At 44.6% G+C, this 27,503-nt stretch overlaps 1 protein-coding gene across 5 annotated transcripts in view; it reads right to left on the bottom strand.

Annotated features, from left to right (window-relative positions):
• The window catches only part of PLEKHA3 (pleckstrin homology domain containing A3), a 105,848-nt gene extending 79,199 nt beyond the window's left edge, over window positions 1–26,649 (bottom strand). For 2 of the 5 annotated variants that reach the window (XR_014784985.1, XR_014784986.1), the window contains exons 1-8: window positions 26,216–26,649; window positions 19,960–20,076; window positions 18,541–18,696; window positions 17,739–17,875; window positions 15,807–15,971; window positions 14,222–14,265; window positions 11,988–12,103; window positions 9,216–9,366 (exon numbers count right to left, since the gene is read on the bottom strand). Coding sequence is in view for 2 of the 5 variants with exons in the window: in XM_084814730.1 (XP_084670856.1) it covers window positions 9,239–9,366; window positions 11,988–12,103; window positions 14,222–14,265; window positions 15,807–15,971; window positions 17,739–17,875; window positions 18,541–18,696; window positions 19,960–20,076; window positions 26,216–26,255 (903 nt within the window). In the remaining 3 variants the exon portion in view is untranslated. Of the gene's footprint in view, window positions 1–7,394; window positions 9,367–11,987; window positions 12,104–14,221; window positions 14,266–15,806; window positions 15,972–17,738; window positions 17,876–18,540; window positions 18,697–19,959; window positions 20,077–26,215 lie in introns of those variants that run through there. The other 3 variants (XR_014784988.1, XM_084814730.1, XM_084814751.1) reach the window with 3 other exon arrangements.
• Window positions 26,650–27,503: the final 854 nt, after the last annotated feature.

Below are 27,503 nucleotides of genomic sequence, written 5' to 3'. Positions count from 1 at the left end.
ATACAACACGACCAACGATAAAACACCCCAAGTTACCAGAATTTCCCCAAAGATACAACCCTTTGTCAGGATTATGCTAATATATTAAACTCCAACAGACTTTATATCATGGATGCATCCGTACTGCCCCAGCTGTGGGCTTCGACCTCTTAATTTAGAGGCGCCAAGAGAGTGATAAATCAAACCCGGGTTTACTTACAAGTTGTACTTTATTGAGTAACTTACAACATGCAGGCGTACCCAATGGTTGGATCAGACAGCTTCTCTGAACCCAGAGCAGTGGGGTACAATGGATTTTAGCAGCATAACAGCAGCAAGCACCCCCTAGCGTTCAAACTTTCTACATAAAACTCTTTGTGCCATGCACCAGCCTTAACCCTTCACTTGTCTTCTCTGCAAGTTAGGCTGTTTGTTTTCGTCTCAACAGAAACTCACTTACTTAAACCTTTCTGCCTTACACCAGTCTGCCTCTGTCAGGCTCTCTTTTTCCTTCTAGTCACATTTTCTCATCTTAAAGAACTCTTAGATTATTGTGGCTACTCCACCCCCAGGTAATAAGCTCCAGACATAATCAGCTGCTTCCAATTCACCCTGGGGGCAACCACAGCCACACTTTTCCTCCACAGATAACTACCATTAGGGGAGGCCCAGTTAATGCTAGGGCGCTCTTTATGGTTTGGCATCTCCTCTCTTTCTTTCTCCTTCTCCTTCTCCCTCTCTCTGCCTTTTCCCCCTTCACCTTCTCTTTTTCCCCCTCTCTGTCTGCCACTTTCTCCTTCTCTCTTCACACTGTCTTGTCCTTACCTCTGTCTTTGTCTCTGTCTCGATCCTTCTCTTTTTTCTATGGATTTATTTGCTTTCTGTGTGTTAACTTTGAAGGCTTTGTCCCAGGTGGCACTAACATTAAACCACTGGGAACCACACTTAGTGTCATTCGGGGTTGCAACTGACAGTAAAAACGTTTGCAAATATCACATAGTATCTAAGAAATCATAAAATGCACACAACAAACTTTCACTTAAATTTAACACTATGAGCAGAAAACACTTCTTGCATGGTAAGGCATGATGGAGCAGATCTAGCAATCATACTGCTCCTCCAGGCTGCATGGTCAGGGCCCGTCAAAATCAGGGGAAGGGCATGCTCACATATGCAAAGAGTTCTAGGCCACCACTTTCTCATCCGCAACTTCATGCTGCATGAGTTCTGGCAGTGGGAAGTCCAAAAGTCATAGATCAAACTCAGCCTGCTGTACGCTGAGCTGATTACAAACACAGACACACAATCCACAGCAATGAGAGTTAGTCCATGAAAAGCATCACAGTATTTTCCATGGCAAGTCTTTAACAATCCTAAGTTCCAGTCCATATTCAGAGTGCCTCTCAAAAGCCGAGATGATGATGGATCCAAACAGAGGAGGCTTTGGGCAATGAAGACGAGATGTTTCCAGCAAAGGCTCCCCACCTCTGCATCAGCTTAAGGGGAAGGTGTGAACCTACACCCCTTCCATACCCCTCGACAGACAAGGGCCTTTAGCCTTTTAGCAAGGCTTTTAAGGCTAAACAGAGCGGCATGCAGGCTAAACAGAGCGGCATGGCTCAGCTCTCTAGCTGTGACGCTTTAACCTGGGAGACTGTTTCTACAAATCTCACTCTCACAGGCTCTCACAGACATCTTCCAGCCTCCCTGTACACCAAGGCTAAACCAGTGGCGGACAGGGAGTTGGGTAACTCCCCCTGGCTCTGCTCTGAGAACACTGACAGAGATAAGCTCACACAGACTCTGACATTCTAAAAACTAAATAGGCCTAAACTCTTCTAGGCTACTTCTAACCAAATCATGGGTATAACTTACAAGGCCTCACTGCATTACTGAAACTGGGCCTTGACATTACCTTCGCTCTCATAGCACTTTTTCACTCTAAAAATTTACTCCCCTCCCCCAACACTGTCTCGCCTTGGTTGCTCTGAGATTGGTGAGGGGAAGCGACTGTCTAACTAGGGAACTTGCAAAACCATTGCCAGTGCTTCTGAGCTTTCAATGGGTCTACTTGGAAATCTAAATCTAAGCTATTTTAAACACATTAAAAACAACAAAACTATCTTTTTTGCGAGGAGAGAAGGAGAGCGGCTATGATACCCTCCCCTTCGCACAAGTAAACTTAAAACTACAAGGCAGTTTTGAACTGCATGGCTTTTAATAGCCAGGGAAAAACAATTGTACTTTTAAATGCTTCTTAAACAAGCACTAAGGAAACTGAGGCTTGTGGGGGGGAGGGCAGACTCTTGGCGCTATCAGTCACTAGACAGGCTAGCCAGGGATTCACAACATGGCACCCCCCTCTCTTCTTCTTCAACCTAGTACACAGAAACACAGTGCTGAACTCTGGACGCTGCAGGGAGAGGGGGGGTCCCCTTATACATGCATTCTTTACACAACCATCAATCTTCTTTGGGATGCAGTGGGGTGATGATGTGGCTCACTCTGGCACTCTTCAGGCAATTCTTCTGACCTCAGTATACCAGACTAATGGCTACTTCTTCAGCCTTATGCTCCCATGCCTCGTTAGAGGTCAGGCTGTCTTGCAATGTTTCCCTAATTAACAGCCTCAGATCTTACTCTTCTCCCAGCTTGTCCTTGAACTTTTCTGCTGTTTCCTATCCCCATTCTGACTCCTTCTGCCCGACAGTTTGCAATGCTGTCAGCATTAACCATGCTAGAGGTCCTGCATGCTGCTTCTCTTTAGCTGACCACTTTTCCAGCTGCAGAGATTCCAATGCAGTTTTCAGACCTACTGGTGTACAGTCCTCTTCGACCTCTGGCCGTGCAATCGGGTCATACAGGACCACCAATTGCTTTGTGGCACGACCCCACAGCTCCAACTGTGGCCAGCCTGGGAGTCAGTTTAACATGCCGACCCCCCAATTCTCCTTCCCTTTGAATCTGAACATAGCAGTATTCTTGGCACCCTGCTCGCTGTGCCAAATGTATTGTCCCGGCAGTGGGCTTCGACCTCTTAATTTAGAGGTGCCAAGACAGTGATAAATCAGACCCAGGTTTACTTACAAGGAGTACTTTATTGAGCAACTTACAGCACACAGGCGTGCCCAATGGTTGGATCAGACAGCTTCTCTGAACCCAGAGCCATGGGGTACAATGGGTTTTATACCATAGATGTTAGCAATGAGGCAGCTTAACAGCAGCAAGTGCCCCCTAGCATTCATTCCCAGCATACACTAACAGCATTTGGTTCTCAGCACAGCTAGCTAACATAAATAAACTTCACTTCCCAGGCAGAGTGCTTGATAACACTCTCACTCATTGGTATGGAATGTGCTAGGCCGCACTATCAGCCCTTTGACTCATCTTCACATGCTCAGAGGCTTACTAGCAAGGGAATTGCACTAATAATGAACTTAAGCAAGGCATTATGGATCTCTAGGCCCCTTTAACACTACAGATGACTTGGTTATGCTCCTGGGGCCAATACAGCATCAAGGAAAACGAATTCAAAAATCAAGATTAAAGGGGAGTGGATAAATTGAAGAAAACATCTGAAGTGTCTTGATGGGCTATTCATCACCTGGTAAAGAGGCCAAATAGCTACAATATCAGTGGACCTCATCACCATACAGGGGAATTAATATTCATTTAGCACCATCAATGCACTTATAAGCATGCAAGACACACACAGAGATCCCTGAATGAAGCTGGTTTTGTGGAACACAGTGGAGGAACAGAAGCATGCTGGCGCTCTTGAGTTTCACCTATTCTATAAAGAAAATGGGAAGGATTTCAGAAGAGTGCAATAAGGCACACATAAGGATTCTGGCAATGGTCAAGTTGTAAAAATAGATGTGCACATATGAGACTGGCAACATTTTGCAGTTTCTCCCCACCACCTAACAGGAGTGCTAATATTCAGGGTTCCAGGCACACCCCCTTGCAGTATACTCTGACCCACACCCCCTACCAGCAAGTGTTTTTTTTTTCCTTTCAAACTGATGCTCAGCACGTCATGACTATTGAGAATACGCAGTCTTCATTGGGCTTTTTCGAGCAGAGGTTGCTGCAGTGTTTTATAGACAGACAGAGTACTTGGCTTTCTCCGAAGCATATCAATACTTCCCACTTGTTTCTCAATGGCCCCATTTTCACTCCATTTCTATCGGCAGATAGCACCTGAATCTGGTATTATAGGAAATTATATAAGATACACTACAGCTTGCTGGTCATTAGTTTTAACAGGAGGCAAATGTGTGCTACCCACATATCCATCCGGTTGCTTTTCTCTTCCTGAGGGCTTGGGAATTCTGAGCATGTAACTCATTGACCATGGATAACTCATTATATGTTAGTTTTGCTTTAAATGAATCAGGGTAACGCCATGGTTAGACTAGGGTTGAAGCTACACATAGCAGCTTTACTGTTATCATACTGCAGTGATAACTATTGGTGCCCATTGGTGTCATGTGCACCAATAGTTACTGCAGTATGATAATTGTAAAACTGCTCTGTGTAGATTCAGCCTAGGACTGGTGAGATCCAGGGGCAGCCCTAAACTAACTGGCAGCAACTGCAAGCAGCGCTCCAAACCCCAAGGGCAGATCTAGGCTGGGTTTTTTGGTAAACTGGGAAACGTTTTGCCCCTATTTTCCATTTAATGGTTTTAAAGCGTATTTATTTAAATAGAGTCATAATTATTCAGTTTTTCTGTCTGTCCAACCAATGTTTCTGAGAATTTTTCATTTTCATTTTTAATTTTGTAACATGTTTTTGCGCCCCAGTTAACTTGGCACCCTAGGCGAATGCCTAGTTTGCCTATATGAAGGGGTCGTCCCTGGTGAGATCCAGGTTCGTGTTCCCAGTCAGCCAAGAAGCTCACTGGTGTCCTTGGGCCGAACACAATCTCTCCAGCCTTTCGGATGGACAGGTGTGTATATGTTCCCTCTTCTGGTCTTTCCTCAGCTCCGGTGGCCCAAGTTGCCCTGCCAATGCACCATCAAGCCTATGGCGCTGTTGCTTAAGGTGTTTGGTACACAATATAACTGTCTGTGACTTGCTTGTGGGCGAGGGTGCCTGAACAGGCTTGCACTAATGAATCCTGGGTGGATACATTAGGAAGAGTTAAGTCTCTCAAGTGTGTTCCCCTGATTTCTTGGTAGCAATCACACAGGCTCAGTAATGGGACTTGCAGTGGGCTATATGAATGTCATGCCCCTCACCAGGTTGTCTTTATGGGTGTCAATTTGAGCATTTGTGTTTAGTGGTTAGGACGGATTGTAGATTGTTAGGGTGCCAACAGCTCTGGTGCCCAAGTCTCCCCACCTAAGTGTACAGAGGTGGTTTTGGTCTTGGAGTTACGGAGCTCCAGATCCAGGAAGACTTCAAGATTCATGTTGCGACTGCTGGGTCAGGGGTGGCTCAGGACTTGCTGTGACAAATAGGGGGCTGTCCCAACATATCATGAGCCCAATGCATATCGCCAGTCACATGCTGGATGTGTTCTCAGCCGCCAGGATGATGGTGATCTGGCTGTGGGGGACATTTTTGCTACTCCCTTGCCATGGTCAGATCACTGGATGGGAGCCCATAAACTGAAAACCAATTCAGGCAAGACAGAGGTACAGTTGATAGGGTGTTTCTCTAATCAGTGGGATGCAATTCAACCTTGATAGGCTTGCACCCCCCTCTACAGCAAGGCTATCCAACCTTTCTGGGCACATCTGGCAATTTGAGAAACTGTCCTGGGCATCACCACAAAATGGCTGCCATGAGAGGTTTGGCAAAGGACAAGGAACCTGCTCAAAGGACTGCAAACAAGATCTGAGCCCCAACACACTAAACAACTCCTTTGAACATACAGTTATCGGCACCAACAGAAAACTATTTCACAGAAACTGTGCCAAATTAAAAAAAAGTGGGAGGGATAGGATGCCTTGGTGAGCGCTTGAAGAAAGCTATCTAGAGGTGTATTTGTGCCCATGGGCACCATGTTGTTTAACCTTGCACTAAAGAACACGTGCCAAGTTTTATCACTGAAAGCCCAAGTGGTGTCAAGGGCTAAGCACCTTTCACCAGTTGAAGCTAGTGTACCTGCTGCAGCCATTTGGATGAAGACAGCATAGCTGCAGTTAACCATCTACTGGAGATTAGACTACTGCAATGTATTGCCGGGGGGGGGGGGGGTGCTTTTGAAGACTGCTCATTTTTGAACCTACTGAACATTTTGAACTTACGGAACTTATTATTGAAGTTTCCAGCTACGGCTTTTGACCAGGACCAGTCACTGGGAATCCAGCTCACCATTTCTTAAACACCTTCACTGGTTAACAGTCCATTCCGAGCACAGTTCAAAGTACTGTGGTGCTTGGGCCTTACCTGAAGGAAAGTCAGCCTCCACAGTAGCCTGCTCTTGCATTTAATCATCAGAGACTCTCCTCCAGGTATCCCCACCAACAAAGGTGAGGTGGGTGGTGACTGGGGAAAGGCCTTCCTGTTAGGGAATTCCCTTCCTAGAGAGGCTTGCCTGGCACCTACTTTCCCATCTTTTCCACACCTGGTGAAGAGCTTTTTATTCCTCTTGTCTTTTAACTGTTGACATTTATTTTACACTGCCAGCTTAACTGTTTTTTTGAACTTTAAATGTTGTATTTTTCGCTGTTGTGGTGTTTTGTTATTGTTGTTTTTATTGTTGTGAACTATCCTGAGGCCATTTATATTGAAGGGCACCATTTAAAAAAAGGGAAATAAAAAAATATAACTGACTAAATAAGTGTGTAAGGACATACAGTATATGCATAAAATGTATAGGCCCAGATTGCACAGATGATATGCCACACATAATCTGGGAATGAGCCATAGGCTTCATTGTGCATGCATTGGATTGATTATGCAAAAGTTATGTCCACAGGTGGAGCTTGAGAAGGCCTGTAGGTGAGTCAGGCAAAATAGTTGGTGGGACAAAAGGGTGTCTTACTCCTTCACTGTGCATAGCCTCTATGCATTATGAGTTTTGTCTGAACTGGCCCTATGACTACCTAATTAACAGCACAATCCAATACATATCCACTCAGGAGTTCAGTGGGACTTACTCCCAGGTGTATATAGGATGCCCTGGGGGAAGGAAGAAGAGGAGAAGCCCAGGCAGAGGGCTTGTGCCATCAGCTCCTGAAGAGACCATCAATGGCCTGATGTTCTTTAGTAACATTTGCTTGTTTTAGTATTTAAAAATCGTAAACTGCCATGGCAGAAAGATAGTATAGAAATGTATTAAATAAACCAATAAAACAGGATGGCAACTTAAAGTGTGTTAGCATCAACTAAAGAGAGACGCTCGATATATTTCTTAAAACTGAAAGATTTGACCCGAAAAAAAGGAATCATGCATGTCAGAGTGTGAAAACTGTATTTATTGAACACTTATTAACTTCTAAAAAAAAGCAGTTTTAAAATTTTGTTTAAAAAGTGCTCCACGGCCAAGACTTTATATACCAAGTTTATCCCAAAGTGAATACAAAAACAAACAAAAAATTACATTTCAAAACACTAAGAACTTTGGGCACAATCCTTCAGAAACATCTGTGCAAACCTTGCTGAAATTTAAGCTGCATATTTCGTATTTGCTCTTGGGGAAAAAAAAAAAAATACAGAGCCTATGCTAGAGAGATTTCTGACGAACTGGGCCCATAATGTACGACAGGCGGTGGCTAAGCTATATGGTTCATTCTCTAGTTAGAGCTCAGTCCTCAATTCTGCTAGAGGCAAGTTCATAGTTGATACTGGAGTTAATTGAGAGAAGAATATCACTGTACATATATGCTATTCTGAAGCTCTAGGACTCACAATGATAAAAGCCATCCTCCCCCTTTGGTATAAATACGTCATAAATAAATGTACAGCTGCAAATATGAATATATTACAACGGCAACTCCAGAGCACATTTTAGAAACCAGCGCTAAAATAATACTTTGGTAAAAAAGACACATCAAGGACAGTTTGCTTTTAAGTGAAAAGCAAGGGCACCATCCAGCCAAGGTCAAACATCTTTTAGTCCCATTTACTGAAACAGGAGAAAGTTAAGCATGTGCTTTTTATTCCTGTGCTGAAATCAATTAGATGTATAAGTGTGAAACTTTGGATGGATTATGCCCAGTGATCTTAAAAACAGTACTACAATGCATTTAGTGATGCGGTACACCCCAACAAGAATTAAACACACCTTTACACCTCTTTTCCCCCACCCCACTCCAGTAATGACAAGTAGGCATTTTGTGGCGCAAAAAAAAATAAACACATTTTTAAAATGTTAAAATACCTTTGCCCCATGTGTGGTATAATGCCTCATAATCAGGCAATTTATATGCATGTTTAGAAAAATACTGCACATCTATCAATTATTATCGATTGGCTAGATTTTGGGTACAATCCAGAGAAAGGCAGGTGTTTTAAGTCCCATAAAAACACATGCACATCAGAATTTTAGCCTTTGGGGCAAGATCCAACTAAAACTAAGCACTGTAAAATCTCACTTCATCATGTGCAAATCTCCCTCACTAAAACCAATGGGACTTAAAAGCGTTTCGTTTTGGCTAGAAGGTGCCCTTAGTGTGCACTCAAGTTACGCTGATTTCAAAGGGACTAAAGGTATACCTAAAACTCCATAGATTGTGCCCTTTTGTACACCACTGCTTTTAAAAAGAGGGAAACGCTAAATACCAATAAGCTCTCTTTTAGGAATACTGCCTCAGTCTAAGTGCAAGAAAAACATCCACTGAAATGAAAAGTTTCTATCTGTTAAACGGCAGCGTTGCTGAGAACTTCAACAGGCGGCGAACTACACCCAAAGGGATATTGTACCTGCACGGCAATTGTGTGAAAAAGTGAGCAGTCGGGTGCATGGCACGCCTTTTCCCTAGCCCAGATTTGAAACCTTCTGGTCAAGGTCTAGAATGTCCAAATTAAGTTGCTTGACTGTCACACTTCGTAAAAAGAAGAGCTACATTTACAAAGGTACATATCTAGCTGTTAAAAATGCACAATCTGAAGTTTTCTTTTTAGGAAAATACTCTTGCAAATAAACTATATAAAGATAAAATACGCTTCAAAGTGAGTTTTTACATTATTCTATAAAGTGCAGAGAAATCCTTCACGCAGGGAACTAACTACCCTCCTACAACAATAGTAGAATTACAGCAGCTTTTGCATAGCATTACTTAGAGAAAGTTGATCCCTCTATTTATTCAGAAGAAGGTAGAAGAGTCTCTTCAAGTTCTGATTGTTTCTTAGTCACTGACAGAGTCGCTTCAGGAATGGCCGAAGATGTGAAATCTCCGTTGAGAGTACCTCTGGAACAGAATGCTGGTCCTACCAAGACATTGATCAGGGTATTTTATTTTATTTTTAGAAAAGGCTCTATTCAGTCATTTTTACTTAACTGCATATTGCACACAAATGGCCTGATCCAGCCCATCTGATACATGCACAGCTCAGAGCTGCATGTATGTGGGGTAGGATCTCCCTATGGCTTAAAGGAGCCTTCTACTTTCTCCATTAGGCCTTGGTCAGGCGTGTACATAGGAAGCTGTCAACAGTATTTTTCCTAGTATTTTCTACTTTGACTGGCAGCAGCTCTCAACTTGTTCTCTAAGATTTGCAAGAAGGAAAGGTATTTTCTGCATAACGAATAAAACCGAACCATCTCTTTAAACTTTCTTTGCAAATATTATACCAAATGTCTATTTCAAACTGCAACCTACAGATGAGAACCCGGTAAAAAAGCCATGGTAAGAAACCCTATAAGAAAGCTGTGATCAGAAACCCTTTAAGAAAGCCATTATTCATTTAAAATATATCCCACTGGGAGAAGCTTAGTGGAAAAGACCAAATGACTTGTCTCCTTGGCGAACAAACACCAGTAACTGTGGGGCGGTAACTGTGACAGCAGCATTTCTAGGGGAAATCACTGGCTCCTAAGCTTGATGGCTATGTGCTACCTCCAGTACTAGAGGCAGTGAGCCTATGTACACCAGTTGCTGGGGAACATGGGTGGGAGAGTGCTGTTGTACTCATGCCCTGCCTGTGGGTTCTTGGTCAACAGCTGGTTGGCCACTGTGTGAACAGAATGCTGGACTAGATGACCCTTGGTCTGATCCAGCGTGGCTCTTCTTATGTTCTTAGGTCTGGTCTCAGGAAACAGAATGGGGGGGGGAACATACTAGAATTGGCGGGGGGACATTGTAAGGGGGGGAGAGATTAGCTGGGGGGAATGTACTCCTCCCACCTGATTACCCCCTGCAAATATCCCCCCCCAAAATTAGCACTATAAGGCAGGCAAAGAGTTGTGAATCCCATGTGTCTCGTAACATCCACTCTCTCCCAAAGTATGAGGTCATAAGTCCGATGTTCACTATTAGCCAGATCTTTAACTCTTGCCTAAGTTGTACCCTATTTTTCATTGTCACCATATTGCAGTAGTGGGCCTAGGGTTGTAGGCGCTGTTTAGCATACATTAAGAAGCTGAAAAGGTAGCAAATTGCCTATGCAAAAAAAGAGAGAAAAAAACCCAGAAAGAAAGAAATCAAAGAAAAACGGGCACGATCCAACAAAAACTAAAGTAGCTTTAAGTACTATTAATTTCAAAGAGGGAGATTAAAGCACATGCTTAATGCTTCCTTTTGAACTCAGCGGGACTTGAAAGTGCTTAACTGGCTGAACCATGCAGAACAGATGTCTCAGCTCCTTAATTCTTTATTCACTTCCATGACACTAGTAAAGTGGATAAGGACTACAGAAGTAGCAGTTTAAATAATTCCTCTTTGTTTAAATATGATCTCAAAACAGGAATTTGTAAACCAAAGATACTGTGTATTTTATGCTCTGAAGCCTACCCAATTAACTTTTCACATAAGGAAAGACAACGGAAGAACAGATTAGGGTGTAAATATTACCACTGAGCCAAAGGTTATCAGTTTTGAACTTTCAGTTCAAATTTTAGGGCCACATCATATGGCAAATTATGGTGGAAGGGGCCAAAATTAGCAGGAGCGCACCACTGCCAGAGCTCCTCTCCTGGCAGTGCCATGTGTCCCCCCCCCGCAGAAACGTCCAATGGAGCAATTGCTGCATCATCACATAACATTGATCTGGGGGCTTTGGGAGAGATTAACAATGGCTGCCAACTGGCAACCACAGGGAAAGGAGCTCTGGCAATGGCCCACCTGCCCCCAAAACCTGCTCACATGTTCCCCCTCCACCCCAAGATTTTTCTGCCTGCAAATGGGGTGGTGAAATGGAGGGAGTGGTATTTAGGCTTAGCCCAGTATGAATGTTGCTATGATTTCAATGGTTCTTAAAGTTTAAAGCAACCCTCTCAAGGGAACTAGCTCAGTGGTAAAGCACATGGCTGGAAAAATTCCTGCCTGAAACCCTGGAGAGCTGCTGCCAGCCAGTGTGAACAATACTGGGCTTGATGGACCAATGACCTAACTCAGTAGAAGGCAGCTTCCTAGGCTCCTAGTCCCAACCCTGTTCCCAATGAGTACCAACTGACAAATATTCACATTTGCATACTAAAAGTCTCTGAATGCAAAATGGGAAAAGATATGCACGGTGCTCTCCACTGTAAGTGGCACATGCATGATCAAATGGCCAGGTTTCCCTCCAATAAACACAGAAATGGGAGCTCGATTCTCCCTTGGCCACTCCTGTGCGGAGAAACTTGCTCCTATAGACACACATACATGTCACAATTGGCAGCACCATTTGGTCATTAAATCTCATCACCCCGAGGATCTTCAAACACTCCAAAAGGCTACGCCCCTTAACACCCTGTACAGTTGGTGCAATGCAAGGGACTGAGTGTCACCCATTCTTGCACTTGTTATTCTAGCAGAGATAATGGCTATAGTGCTTCTATTTCAAGAAAGAAAAATCAGCCGACTCATAAAGTTCATAGATGTCAGTACATGCTTGGGGTCAGAACTTACTGTCTGTATCTTCAAGGAGAATATCTATAGGAGGTTCCGTATCCGAGACCGTTCTTCTCCATCTTTGTGATAATCGGTAGGAAGACGAATTCGGTTCTCTTACAGAGTGGCTGCTCCTACAAATTAAATAGCATTCCAGGTTTTATGAATTATTCTTAAAACCTGCAGCCTTCTCCAGTTGGTCTCATTTCTCAGTGGTATTTCTTTGGAACACAATAGCACTTTCCTGAAATAACGTACAGCAAAATTTTTAAAGTTTTTTAAAAAATGTAAAAGGAATACTGCAAGTGGAGGAGATCACCAGAGGCACTCTACTAAGGGCCAAACTAGACATTGTATGCAATGTGAGGCCAGCAGCTATGTCAGAGGGTTTAAAAAATGTATTTAATACTAGGCAAACATGGGCGGGGGGGATCCTGAGGACTGCAGAGAAGTTGACGTCTAATCCTTTCCTCCCCAGCTGCAACCACGGCAAAAATCCCACCACAGTGCAATTAGCCTTAGGAAAAAAGTTCCCACTGGTGCCTTTTCTTAAGACTAAGGCTAATTGTAGGGGGAAGCATTTCACTGGGACTGCAGCTCGGGAGAGAAGGGTTGTATCTCACTGTCCTGTGAGGTGCAGTCTCAGTGAAAGTCATCCCCATGCCTAGTATTACATTTTTTAAAGATCCCCTAATGTAGTCACTAGCTACACATTTAACAAAACTTCTAGCATGCCTCTAAACACCTGCATAGGGTTTATGCCTCAGTCTGCTCACGTGAAGGCTAAAAGTGGGGAGGGGACGTGGGCACACCCCCAACATCCCTGCCCCTTCAGTCCCCAACCTTCCTGCACTGAGGGGGGAAGCCTGAAGGGAGCTTCTACTTGTGTTTGCTTGAACATGAGTAAAAGCCTCTGCACAGCTGGAAACCCTGATAAAGCAGGGCTCACAATCTCGCAGGGGCTTCCACTCCAGTTCATGTGAACGCAAGTAGACGTCCCCTTCACACACCTTCATCCTCAATATGGGAAGGTCAGAGAGTGAGCAGGCAGGGATGCTGGGTGTGGGGTTTGCATGCATGCCCACATCCCGGTCCCCCCCCCACACACTTTTAGCCCAGGCTGAATACCTGCATAGGGCTGTACATGCACTCCTTTCATTCCCAAGAAGGGAGGCCATCCCATGCCGCGTACGTCCGCTCTTTGTGGGCATGGCCTCCATGGCAGGGCCTTGGAGAGGAGCAGGTGGCTGGTTAAACATACGTGAGAGGCACAGCAGGGTGTCACGTTACCAGGAATGGCTGGGGGCACTGCAGTAATTATTTTGTTTCTAAGTAAGTTTATATCACACTTTTCCACTATAGGCAGCTCATAGGAAACAAAACAATAAATTAAACTAATTAAAATAAATTAAAATAAATTAAATAACGACATAATAAAAAAAATCAAAAAGACCAAAAAACAATCCAACAGCAACAACAAATCAGCTACATAATAATCTGGGTCCTCAGCATACCTGCAATATGCCCGGTTGGTGGCCACTTTAGGGAGGGAAGAGCTCAGCAGACCACCTATAGGTGATCCCCTCTGTTTGCAGAACTACACATGGGTAGTTTGACAGATAGATCAGGGGTTTTACAGCATGGCAGAAAATAGGCAAGGCTGAACCAAATACTGGAATATATTCTAAGCCATTTACATTCTGTTGCTATACACAGGAGGGCTCCGCACACGCATAAGGGGGGGAGTGTGCATGAGAAGGTAAAGGTCATTCTGAATGATAAAATGCCATTAGTGCTCTTCTTCCAAACTTTATGTATTCAAATAGCTTTATACAAGTGGATCTGTCACAGGGAATTCAAACCACGTGTGTATTAAGCTTTAATTATATTGTACATTATTAGGTAATCAGAAATGCATTTCTTCCCAGGAACATATCCATATCGGAATATATGGGGGCAACATACAGTTCATTTCAGTAACAGTGCTGAGGAAAACAATCTCTTACTTGAGATGATATGGGGTTTCATAATGTGAGGAATACTGAAGAACATTTCATGTATTGTTTGGTTTCCAAAACTTAAAAATATATTATTATTATTAGCATTAGCATTTCCATACCGCCCCATAGCTGAAGCTCTCTGGGCGGTTTACAAAAGTTAAAATATTAAATACAATATAAAAAGTTTAAAAGCCATTTACAAAAAAGCACGTAAAAGCACACAAACATATATAATCACAATTTTATACTTACTTCTCAGAATTACAAGTACCTGGGTGGCTAACAGAACGTTTCATCTAAAGAATAATTTAAGAAACAAAAGAAATTATTATATACCCCCTAAGCTTTTGTCAGTTATATATGTAGGACAATTCCTCTTTTTAAAAATGAAAAAAATTGTTTGCATTTTTTTAAAGAATGTAATGGGGGGACACAAAGCGATTGTCATCAAGATGTGAAAATCTCCGTCTCTGTTAATTATTTTATCCCATCATAATTCAAAAAAATATTTGGGGAGCATTTACACAAGTGTTTTATGTCTGTTTTAGTATTCTGCTTATCTGCTGTAAGGAGACCTTAAAGCACTGTATATTTTGAGGAAAAATTGTATTTTGACTAATTAGAACCATTGGGTTGGAACCAGACATTGAGATCCATAAACAGAATGGCTCCTTTCATCTATGGAAGGCTTTTGAGACAGCAGAGGGATCCAGCTGGCAGAAAAGGGGTCTGGGAGGCACTTTCGGCCAATTCACCCTCCCCCTGCAGCCCCCAATGCCACTTCCTACACTGTTCTGGGGGTTCCCCCAAGTCTCTGGAGCAGAGTTTCAGAGGATGCATGGGGATGCAGGAGGAGGGGGGAATCAGCAAAACTCATCTGTCATCCTTTTCTGCCAGATGGAGTATCCTCTGAGTGGAACTCCACTCAGGGTATCCAATCTATTCATCTCAAACTGCGATATGGGGCTCTACAAGGGAAAAGATGAACACTTGACGTAGGAAGTGAGCATCTTTCTAAAATACTGTCACCTGCACCCCATTCTTTCTTTGGGCCAAGCAGCTGTTTCAACTACCCTATGTCAAACCTGTATGACAATGGGTGCTATGCACCCCTTAGAAAATGATGGCAGGACAGAGTGCAAGCATTGAGGTTCTGTGGAGAAATTGTTTTTGCAGAGTCAACTGTCGCTTCTTTTGTGCTTCCCTGGAGCCTGGTCTTTAAAACCTTGAAAGCATGCCCAGTTGCAACTTCTTTTCCATTGATCAATTTGACCCCATGTGATCTTACAAATGTATCCTTAGAGAAAGTGTGGCTTAATGCTTAAACTGTTGGACATGGGCTGGGGAGACTGGAGTTCAAATCCCCACTCCACAATGAAGCACGCTGGGTGACAGGGGGCTCTCAGCCTAACCTCATTCACAGGCCTGTTGTGAGGATAGAAGAGGGAAGACTCATGTGAACCATCCTGACCTCCTTCAAGGAAGGGTAGGCTAAAAATATACTAAATAATAAACATATTTTGCTCACAAATAAATCTCACAGAGTTTATTGGACACTAAAGGCATTATCAAATACCTTAAACATATGCAAGTTTGAGACTAGGTGTACATGTAACCGTGCTTCCATACACGTTCATTTAAGACGCAGTATGTGAAGCTGCTCTTATTTCCTGGTAAGGATTGCAGCCTTAGTTACCTTTGGAAGAGGCTCAACTCATTGCCTTGGAAAAGCTTACTATGGCAACTCTGGAGAACCTCTGCAACAGATCATATCCCACCAATCCATCCCAAACTTCCTCAAACCCTCAGGAAAGTTTGATGTTAAAGAATGTCCAACCATTTGTACAGGTGAAGGTGACACAGGAGAAACTAAGGGATCAGGATGAGGCAATTGAAACATCTCAGGCTTAAACTTGGCATTAGCTATTTTCACACATTCTTCAAGTGTCGTGATAAACGTGTCACAGGTAGCACTGAGCAAGGAAGAAGCTTCATTCATATTCTGAAAACAAAAGGAAGAAGCACATATCAGCAGCTGCTTAACAACGAGCTTTTTGCTGAAGCAAGAGCAGTTTACTTCCCAATGTAATTGGTCAACACATCACTCTTTAATGAACTGGAAGTTTGTGTAACATTCCTCTTGGTTGGTAGTTTAGACTTATCGTGATGAACACTGAGCATTTGTGTAGGGATGGAGGAGGACACAGAGGTTGGCCAGATCACCTCAGATATTTCTGTTGTGGGATAACGTTTTTCCAGTGGGACAAAATGACATTTTAAATATTTAAAATGTTGTAAGTATTTTCAGATCAAGGAACTGAAATTCCTACTGCAGCATGGCTCTTGGTGTTTCACCAATTTATTATTGTTTCCCTGCACTGTTTTACCTATTGCTACTGCTCCTTTTGTTTGTTTTTTGCCTGTTTTTGGCAGTTGTGTCTTTATCGTTTATTTTTTCTGTCTTATCATATATACTAACAGCAATATGAATTCTCCAAATGCCAATCCTTATGTAGCCAAAACAGTACCATCCACGGAGGGAGGTATCCGCAGGCTCAGGGGATCCCTGAGATTTGCAGAAGTACAAAAAATCTTTAGGAAAAAACCTAATTGGGCAACCCCTCCCTCAGAATGGACCATGGTTAGTGAGAGTGGAATGATGACTGTTGGGGGGCTGGGTGGGAAGGAGCTTGGAATCCTGAAGAGGAGACCTCCACTCCACAGAAATATTTTAAATAAACTGAAAGTATTTTAAGTAATCACAGAAATTAGAGCATTATTGCTGGGCCCATTTGCAGCACTACTGGATAAAGTAACAGGTCCAACGTAAGTCTGGTGCACGTTCTCCCAGGCCTGAAAAGGAACATCATTCACACACAGTGTTTAAGATTGTGCTCCCCTTACAAGGAAGCCTCTGATCTTGGAGGTTTCCGGGTATCCAGTGCCCTGCCAGCTGTTGCCAGCAGGGCAGGAGGAGGACAGAGGCGATTTTCGCCTCTCTGTCCTCCTTTTTAATTTTTTCCTTCTAGGCAGGCCTTTGAGCCTGGCTAGAGGAGTCGCACTGGTGAGGATTGGAGAGGCCATAGGATTTCTCATACCTCGACATCTCCCCTCCCCGCCCACCGGAATGCCCAGCCTTGGCGCAAACTCTTCGTGCCGCCTCTTCCCCACTACCTCTGCAGCCGCCTTGTTGCCTCTATGGAGTCACATGGGTAGAAGGAGCAGCCATGGGGCTCTCATGCGAGCCCTGAAGCCACTTCTTCTGGCTGTGTGGAGCCAACGCAGCAGCAAAGGGGGGGGGGGCGCGATGAGGGAAACACAGGGTGGGCAGCTGCTCTGAAGAGCCTGGCTGGCCGCAATCTTGATGCAGGAAATGCCATGGTGGGACAGCGGCTGGTGGGGCTCTCCAGAGAACCCACAGGAGGGGGGGGGGAGCAGCACAACTCGTTGCTCCTCCCACTCCACCGCCGGATGCAGATGCCTCACCATGCTTCATGGGAGTACCAGCCCTGGGAACACCCCCTTTTCCTTCCCTCCAAGGCCACATTTGTGACCTTGGGAAGCAGCTGGCGCTGTTCTTTCTGCAGTTTGCAAGGGAGCAGGGGAGGGGGATCAGATCTCAGAGTCCTCCTCCTGGGGTTGCAGTAGTGTCTTTGGCCTTGGAAAGGGGACTCTGAGCAATCCTATGTTTCCTGGAATGCTCCCCCAGGGACCATAGGATCACTCTCTAAAAGTTGAACGAAAGCTTCCCAGATGAATAATGTGATACCTCAATGGTGGGCGATGAACGACTCTCATCGTGGTGAACATATTCTTGTATTGTGTGGACCTGCTGCATTAAGAGGTCACAGTAGAGACGAAGCTCAGACATTTTGGTTTTCAGAGATTCATTGGTTTCATTAATTTCTGCATGAAAATCAGAAAACAGAAACTTCACTGTTCAGTGATAGGAGTTCTCTTGCCAAGTTTTAAATTTAAACATTTACATCTAAACGCCTTGAAACAAAAGGAACGACTCTCTCTTCAACTGTCTACACACTGAGAAGCACCAGATTTCACTGTCAATTTCCAACAATTTTCAAGAGCACTGATAAAACTCTTCCCCTCGCTCCCTCCCCCACCATCTCTAGCATCAGGATGCTTCCTACTAGCCCCCCCCCCCCCCCCTGCTTCCCAGTAGCCACTTTTTCCCTTTTTCTAGGTGACTGGGCACACTTCAAAATGAACCCAGCATTTTTATTTTCTAAGAATGCCTCTGGGGTCCATGTGAGGCCCAGAAGCATTTTGGGAAATAAATGTGGTGCTGGAGGGCAGCACTTTGCTTTGCAGCATGCCTGCCCCCCAATTTTAAAAAACATTTAAAACCCCTAATTTTAAAAACAAAAAATCAGGAGGGGGAAGGAGTCTGGCAGGTGCCAAGGGAGGTGACAGCCAGGGGAACCACAGTGGGGAACCCAGCAGCACAGAAATAAAATTAATTTACACGTGATAGAACTGGTCACCAATAACTGCAACAGTTAAGAACCAGATTTTTTAAACGTGTTCATCCTATTTTAGAAATGAGTGAGTACCTTTTTCTTTTTTTGTTCTGGTGTCTGTCAAGCAAGCTTTTGAACTTCCCAACGCTACCAGCCACCTCTGTCGTTCAGCTGCATTAACAGCTTTCATGTAGAAATGCTGTTCTCCTGGGATTATTAGCTCCATTCTTGTGCCATCTGATGGATGAACTTACAACAGAGGAACAAATAAAATAAAAGTCTAGATTTACAAAGATTGCCTAGAACAACCTGCAGCCCCCAATACCCCCAGCTGCTGCTGCCACTTCAAAAATCGCCGCCAGTAATTCACAGCTCACTTCCGTCCCTTTCCAACTACAAATTGCCAATCTCTTCCCCATTGCACAGCATATTCCCACTTCTCGGAGTATGTTCGAGGAATGGGACTTCTATGGCAGAAACCATAGATCCCTGTGAGAGCGGCTCCCAGAGCAGCTACATGCAGAAGGAGACGTTCCTTCAGGTACTCTGGTCCAGAGCCATTTAGGGCTTTAAACAACACTTTGGATTGGACTAGGAAACCGACTGATAAAGTTTCACAAGGTGGAAATAGAGGAGGTCTGGCTCTCTACTCTCATTGAGTTTCACCTGAGTGAAGGAAGGGAAAGAGAGCAGAGACACCTTGGCCACTTTTAGAGAACAGGGAAGAACATATCAAACGAGCTGGCGGCAACATTAAACAAGGTAGAGTGATGCGGAGAGACACCACCAAAAATGAAGGAGCAAAAGGAGAATCAGACCTCAAGCTAGTTCTTGAAAACAGCAGTCTGTTTGTGAACATTCCCTCCTCCTAGGATGGGACAATGAGTACTGTTCCTGCTCACTGAGGTGCTCCATTTTCCACCTCCACACTCATCTCACCTCGTCCTCCATGCTTATCTCGCCATGAATGTGAGCGCCTTTTCCCCCAAACACAAAAAGTGTGCATTTTTAATACAAAAAATATGCACTTTTCCAAGCATGCACCCCAAATGCGCATTTCCCCCCACAGACTAAAGCGTGGAAATGCAGTTTTGAGTGGGAAAATGCACATTTTCAGAAGTGCGCACTTCGCAAGTGCACTTCTGAATGCAAGCTTGGGACATTGTGAAACCCTCCTGAGAATTCTGCTTCTGCTTGTGTTCGGCGTTGCAAATAGGATGTGGTTGCATGATTTGGAAACTGGAATGAAGTTCTTGTCCATCCCTACCCACTCCATCTTATTCTGGTACACCAGTTAAGGCAACTTGTTCAAACTATATACTTCGAGAGTATACCCAACTGCTACTCCCAGACACCAGCCTGAAGTCTACCTCTGCCCTCTCAGTGACACCAACATCCATTGCACTGCAAAAAGTGGACTAATGAACCCACCAAGTTCAAGCCTGTACATTCAAAGGCAGCCTAGGGTACGCCATCATGACTCACCCTAGAATGGAAGACTGCTGGTCTTACCTTTGATTTCACACACTGCCATCTTTATACTCCCTTTGCTGCCTTTGCAAACATCATCCTGTGAGTCGTAGTAAGACAATATCCCATTATCTAAAACAAACCAGCGAGGCTGCCAACCTAGGACAACAGCAGAAAACATTAATCTGTTTGTTTCAAATGTAACCTCACACAGGTAACAGCACCATGTCTCCTATTAGATCAAGGTGGGCAACAAGTGGTCTTCAGCCTGTGCGCGGCCTGCCGTGGCTTGTTTGCATGGGTCCTTGTTCCCCATCACCAATGCCACTGCCAAGTTCCCAGCAGAATTGAGCTCTTGACAGCCTGCTGGTAGTGGGGTAGGATTGTGGCCCCCAGTTTCGGGGGGGACACCAATGTGGTCTCAATGTGGATTTAGACCTTTTAGTGGAAGCAAGATTTATGCCTGTTTAAGTAATCTTCAAAAACAAAATATAGATATAATTTGTATAATATAGATACTAATTCACCTTTTCAAGATCATACACTTTCTAGATCCATGGCCTTCACTGCAAGGCCCACAAGTAGTATTGTCCTTTGTACTTTTTTATGTTTATGGCTATATGTTGTATTAAGGGGACATATTTCTCTCTGTCATATTCTGAACCACGTGTTGAACATTAATTTTAAAATGTAACGTTTAGGATTTTTTTAAGGCAGGTGAATAATCATGTAAAAAAATGATTTAATTGGTGGACATCCCTAACAATACATTGAAGACCTTGGTCGTAAAAAAAGAAGGAAAAAAAGTACATGCTATTTGATTACTCTGGCAAATAGTTGAGTAATGTCTAAAATACCTAAAAGCTTAAAAGGAAGATGTACAGCATGTTTACTCAGTGAGTTTCACAACACACTGGATGGAATCTAATGCTGTGCAAGTGAAAGTCCTTTTTCCCTCTCTCCTCTCCCCTGTAGCCCTCTGTGCACCCCCCCATGAAGTGTCCAAAGCATTCTCCAACCCTCCAGAGCAGACTTTGAAGGGGGTTGGGGGGCTGCAAAGGGGAGGGGGAACTACCCCCTCCCAATTCTGCTGATGAAAGGTGTTCTGTCAGTGAAAAAACTTCATTAGATTCCAGCCATTGTCCATTAGTTCTTATGCAACAAAGCTACGTCAAGGAAAAAGGATACTTCACATTTACTAATTCTTCTTAGGAGCATAACACATTGAACTCCTAATTCAATGTACATTTTAATGTACAATTTAAGCCGTAAACCTTGTGAAATTAGTGATAACCCAAGTGGTATCTCTCTTCCAGTCATTCACATCTTTGTCTAAAGTAGCCTCCCTGAAGCCTCCAGTTGTATTAGACTACAAATCCCATTGTCCATAGCTGGCATGGCCATGCTGGGTGTGGATAATGGGAGTGCTAGTCCAACAATCTGGAGGGTGCCAAGTTGGGGAAGGCTGATCTAAAGAACGGCTCGATCCATATGTTATGACAGGTACAGTTTGACCAAGTAGCAATGAGAAACAAGAGCTGTATTTGGCCTTTAATTTGCCAAATACAGCACCAAAATATAATACACATCATTATACGGAAGCCAAATATTATATGCAAGAACTGCCCCCTTTACAGCTGAGTGTTTTGTCTTCCATTTGTTTGTTGTTGTTTAAATGTAATCACATCCTGCCAAGCTCTATCCATTAATATGGAATAATGGCATCCTTGCAGGAGAAGGCATGGGTGAGGCTTACTGAAAATTGTAGAGGGGCTAAAGCTGGTAGATGCCACCACGAAACAGGAACCATTTGACCCAATGGAGTGATTTTTTGCCACGGGCAAGCCTGCTTGAGTCAACATTTTAAGGGATTCAGGGAATTTCATCAGGAATATGTAAAATATTGCAGAGCAAACCAATTCATAAGTAAAAAAACCTCCAGATTTTGCTATCTCAGCATATTAGCGAAATTTGAAATTGACTCAAGCTAAGCAGAATGAAGAAGGAATTCCAGAATCAAACAAAGCTAGTGACACTGCAATTAAGCTAGAGACCTGATTAAGCAGTTTATGGAACTCAGACAGGACCTGCAACAATGGAACAAACAGTCCTGTTTTTCTGGCAAGTAATTTGCCATCGCAAGGGCTGACCCCGTAAAATGGAAATGGGGAACAAAATATCAATCAAAGAAACTCCTCATGACAGAGGAGAGAAATGGAGGCAGCAGGGGAGTAAACAGGGGGATAGTGTGTCATTATTTCAGTTACAGCATAGCATTGGACCTACAGCAGGAATGGACAACTTGTGGCCCTCTAGATGTTTTGGCTTACAAATCCCACCTTCCCTCATGACTGGCTACACTGGTTAGAGCTGATGGGTTGTAGGCCAAAACATCTGGAGGGCCATTAGTTGCCCACCCCTGATCTAGTGGGCTGTTCCAAAGGCTTCACAGAAAAAATATATACCATGTGGCCCTTTAAGATAAAATACCCAATCTGCCTACATTCCTCATAGCACGTTACAGTTAAACAAAGTTTCTCAATCTGCAAATGCATCTGCATATAATTAATGTCATATCATTCTAGAACATTGGAGAGCAAGTAATTCCAAAATACCAGATAGCATTGTATCTGGAATTTAAATAAGACTGAGAACAAAAATCAGATATTATGTTTGACTCTTAGGAAATCCTTTCAAACCAAATTGTACCTTTTAAACATTTTTCAAACTTTTTCAGTGCTGCAATACAACTTCAAGCCCTTCCTTTTTTATCTGCTGACTGCCGGTGGCCAAATCTACCATTATCTTTACATGCAGACTTGTTTATTCTATTGAGTTGCTCAGTTTAAAGTCAAATTTAACTCACATAGAGACAGAGCACAACCTTAAACAGGTCTGCAGGAACCATATATATTGGGTAAGATGTCTCTCTTGAAATACAGCTAATCTTAGAAAAGAGAGAAGTTGATTTCTAAGTAGCTAGTTGTTATGTAAAGGCCAAACTAAACATGATAAAGGCAGCCAAATGTGTTGCAAACACAGCATACTTTGGTGCAAGCTGCTAGAAACTGTGATCTGTGTACACTCCCCTACACACCTACCAAATTCATCGAAGTCCCAAAAGGAATATATTTAAAGAAGGCATGCATACGTGGTGTGTGTGTGTGTGTGTGTGTGTGTGCGTGTGAGAGAGAGAGAGACAGAGAGATAAATAAAGAGCAGGAACACTAGCAAATGTAAAGCAAAAATAAAAGACAGGCAGTGCCAGTTAGAGGATCAGTTCAAACCCTTATCAGCAGAGCAGTCAGCAGAAAAATAGGTGGAGAGCTAATCCTCAGAACTCAAAAGATGGCACTAGAAAGGGATCACTATGCCTTAGCATTTCTCTCGCTCAGATGGCTCCAAATATTATGCTACTAAAGGCTTATTTGCATATTACAGCACTGGGCAAAATGTCACACGGCAAAGAAATAAGTTAATATATTGCCCTACTTTATTATATTTGATCTTTTGAACCACTTCTGCTTATGATACTGTTACATTGTTAATATAAGCATGCCTCAACCTGGTTTTGGGTAGTGGCTACATGGAAGATTGCATCTTAAAAGGGATTTCCAGTTAAAGACTTTTCCCAAGGAAAAGTGGGATACAGGTGTGTAATCAAATTTTCTTAGGTAACTGATAAGGTACTATGAGAAGTATTTCTTAAAAATATACTGACAACTACAAAGTGGTACCTGCCTGATGTTTTCAGTCTGCGACATTTGCCTTTCCTGTGCTACTTTATTCCTAACATTCACCACTGGCAATCTGGAGACCCACTTAGAAAGCTCCCACAATTGGCCATTTGGGAATTGCAACAATATTCCGTATTTTCCCCCTGTCACGACTGAGCCTTTTCCCTGGACATTATGGATTCCTGGGCAATCCACCCAGTAATTCAAAGTTGTTCTCTCACAGTCACATCACAACTATTTTCAAATTAAATATGGAACAGCTGCTTTATGATTCATGTTCTGAAATATATGCAGTAAAATAAGCTGCTGATGTACAGCCCCAGTCATAATTATAAATTATAACATGCAAAACTGTCAGAGGAACTGACAGTTTCATCCACAGAACCCAAGACCTATCTAATTTTCATTGTATCCTCCCAAAATTGTAATTGCTGGCACATTTGGGTACAGGGTTGAGATGTCTCCTTTAATGGAGCGTGGAGAAGGCATGTTTTGCAATAAGAGATAGACTTTTAAAAGAAGTGACATCTAACATCTTTAGCAAACACTTCAGAACAAGAATCTACTTTTTCCCTTTTAAAATGGAAAACTGAACATAGTTCAGGAAAAGACAGCCCTAAGTGGTACAGTACACCCTTTACACTGGATGGGGAAGTTCGTACTTAACGCTAAACCAGGGATGGGCAAGACGTGGCCCTACTGGCCCAACAAAATCAGCAAAAAGGGGTGTGGGATCAGCAGTTTGCTGCCAAAATTCAGCAGCAAACCACTACAGAGGCGTATTAATTGCTGGCTGGGCACAACTGGCTGGGCACAATTAATTGCTGGCTGAACCGCCCAAAGTTGCCCACCCCTGCACTAAACCATTTTTTGTGCTACATGTACAAGCAGAAAGGAGCCCAAGCAAAGCTCAGGCTTGCATACTCTGCTCTCCTGTGCAACTGGGAGGAGGAACAATCACAATTTAGTTTCACTTTAGCAGATTCTTGGCTTGTCATTACATGCTAATCAAGAATCATGGTTTAAAATAAACTATAGTCAACCGCTGAACAAGCCAACTACAAACACTGACTCATTTAACAAACTAGAGTTTATCTGAAACTGCAAGTCCTTGTTCACACATAACAAGCCAGGAATCTGCTAAAGTGAAACTGTATTCTGGTTTATTCTTCATTCAGGTTGCAAAGGAGGAAGAGACAGGAGGAACCAGGCTTTGCACAGGCTCTTTTCTGCTTGTGCACAGCGTGAAACTATGCTTTAGTGCAACCTTCCCCAAACTGATGACCCCCAGATATGTTGGACTGTAACTCCCATCACCCCCAGCCAGTATGGCCATGCTGGCTGACAATGGTGGGAGTTGTAGTCCAACATATTTGGAGGCCCCAGGTTGGGGAAGGCTGGTTTAGCGCTACGTGCCAACATACTCATGCAGTCTATGGTTAAGCCCCAAGCATCTCCAGGTATTGATAGAAGACTGCAGAAATCCTCTGCCTAAAGGGTTACTGCCAGTGACTATAGAGAAAAGTGACTCCAAATGGCAACACTGATTCAATAGTGAATTCTCAAAAAGTTGAACCAAAGCCACTATAACCTAAGGTGAGTCTCTCAAGCAACATCACTTTTCCTCTATGCATATTAGAAGCAAACACTGAGGTCTCCTTCTTTGGTGAAATACTCTGCGGTATTCTGCGGTCAGAATACCCTTCAGGCTTCTGACCAGAGTTGATCAGAGGAGGCAGGCAGGAGCTGCACCCTTGGAAGGCACGAGATATCGCCTTGCATTAATCATCTTGGAACACGCAAACTTTCCTGTTCTGCCAAGGGCCCACTAGACCCATCCTCACTGATACACAGATCATCACCATGAGATTATCACAGGACCCTCCTGACTGACAGTCAGGATGGGCCTGGTTTACTTTCCACCATGAAAGGCCTACAGAAGACCAGCTGGGGCGCCTGCGGAAGAAAGGGAAGACGTGAAGGATGTAGGCTAGTAAGAGTAGTGGGTTCATAGGGCAGTGGCAACTAGACCAAACACTGGGGCACGCTTTAAGCCAGACTTCCTCAACCTGGTGCCCACAAGATGTTTTGGACTCCAGCTCCTATCAGCCCCAGTCAGCATGGTCAACTGTCAGGGGTTGTAATTCAAAACATCAAGAGGGCATCAGGTTTGGGAAAGCTGTAGCCATTTTCCAGCCCATTCGAGCATCACCTTATTCCAGCTGTTCCCAACCTGGTGCCCTCCAGATGTGTTGGCACGGTCCACTGGCGATGCCAAGAGTTGTAGCCCAACATATCTGGAGGGCTGCAGGTTGGGGGACGGCGGCTTAATTCTGCCAGCCAGCAACCACCTCTTTTGTCCGCAGTATCTTCCAAGGGAAACCACCAAGAAGGCTGCGGGGAAGTGGTCAGCCAAACAATCTATCCAAGAACTCGGGTCCGGGCTATACACGGAGGTGCGGTTCTTAGAAGCAGGGCTCTTGGCAAGCCATTGCCAGGGGCAAGGCAACCCACCCACGCCATCCGCTCCCAGATGTTGAGAGCGGCCCGCTCGCCCGTACCTGTGATATAATTGGTCCACTTGTAGAGAACCCCCTCCATAGTTCAAAGCCACGCTTTGCGCAGCATCCTGCTCTTCCTCGTCCGAGGAAAGAGCGGCAGAAACGGCGCGGACTGCCCGCGTGCCCTCTGCCCTTCAGCGCCTCTGAACAGAAGCGGCGGCGGCGGCAGCAACGCCCTATGGACATCGAAGGCTGAGCGGCTTCACTCGGGCGGCGGCGGCAACAGCGACTGCAGCCTTGGGGGCCGGCTGGTTTTGGAGATGCTGCCCGGGCTGGGCTATGGAGGCATGTGCAGCAGAAGCAGCGGAGTCATTCATTGCCTATGCGCATCGCAGCCACTGGGGAGAACAAAGTGATTACCAACCCCTCCTGCCCGCCCGGGCTCCGACTGCCTCCCTCTCCTCCTCCTCCTCCGCCTGCTTCTTTCTTTCCCTTTCTCCTCCCCTTCTCGGGCCTTTGCGTTTGGTGCCATTGACCCCGACGTCTCATTTACTTCCTGGATGAAAGGGGCTGCTGGTTAAAAAAACACGCACAAAAATACTACGCGCGCACGCAGAACTGGGCGGGCTTGCATCAGTCCCCCCCCCCAACCGCGAGGGAGTGACGCAGGAGCTGCTCCTCCAGCCTTATACGACCGTTCCTCCCCCCCCCCCCCGCCCGTCCCCCCGGGCAAGACAGAAGGAGCGCGCGCACAGGCTTTCTCGCTGCGCCCTGCCGGGGGCAGTCAAGCTTCCATGCTTTCTCTGTAATGCACGCACCCGCCCGCCTTTCTGTTCCGCCTCACGCGCTCGGTGCACCTTTTAGGCCGCGATCCTAACCCGCCCCTATTCGGGAGCAAAGTCCCAATGAACGCAGTGGGATGCGACTTCCAAAGACCCATGCACAAGATCGCGGGCATCGCTTCCAAGGGTCGGATCTCACGTGAAGTCCCATTCATTACAGCGCGTCCGCTCTAAGTAGGATCAACGTTGGATCCACGGCGCCTGCCGTTCCCCCGTCTCGAGCACGGGGGAGGAAAAGATGCAACCCAAAGAAAATACGATTTTTCTAAAAATCGCGTGCGCGGTGGGAGTGTCTCCGAGGGAGCTCCTCTAGAATATAATCGGGGCCTCGCTTCCGCTGCACGGGAGGGAGAAGGAGCACTGCCCCGAGCCCCTCGGCGGCGGCAGCTCCGCGGTCCTGCCCTCCCCGATCGCCGCCCTCCCGGACCACCCTTAGCACTGCCTGGCTTTAACTGGGGAAGGAGAGCTTCCGCTGATGCATGACATTAAGCAGCTCCGCGTCTTGC

Source organism: Heloderma suspectum, chromosome 1 (genome assembly GCF_057233095.1).
Source record: "Heloderma suspectum isolate Gila_16-S chromosome 1, 16-S_ref, whole genome shotgun sequence".
NCBI classification, from domain to species: Eukaryota; Metazoa; Chordata; class Lepidosauria; order Squamata; family Helodermatidae; genus Heloderma; species Heloderma suspectum.
The sequence above is the reverse complement of the archived record's forward strand: the minus strand, read 5'-3'. Positions and strand labels throughout refer to the sequence as shown.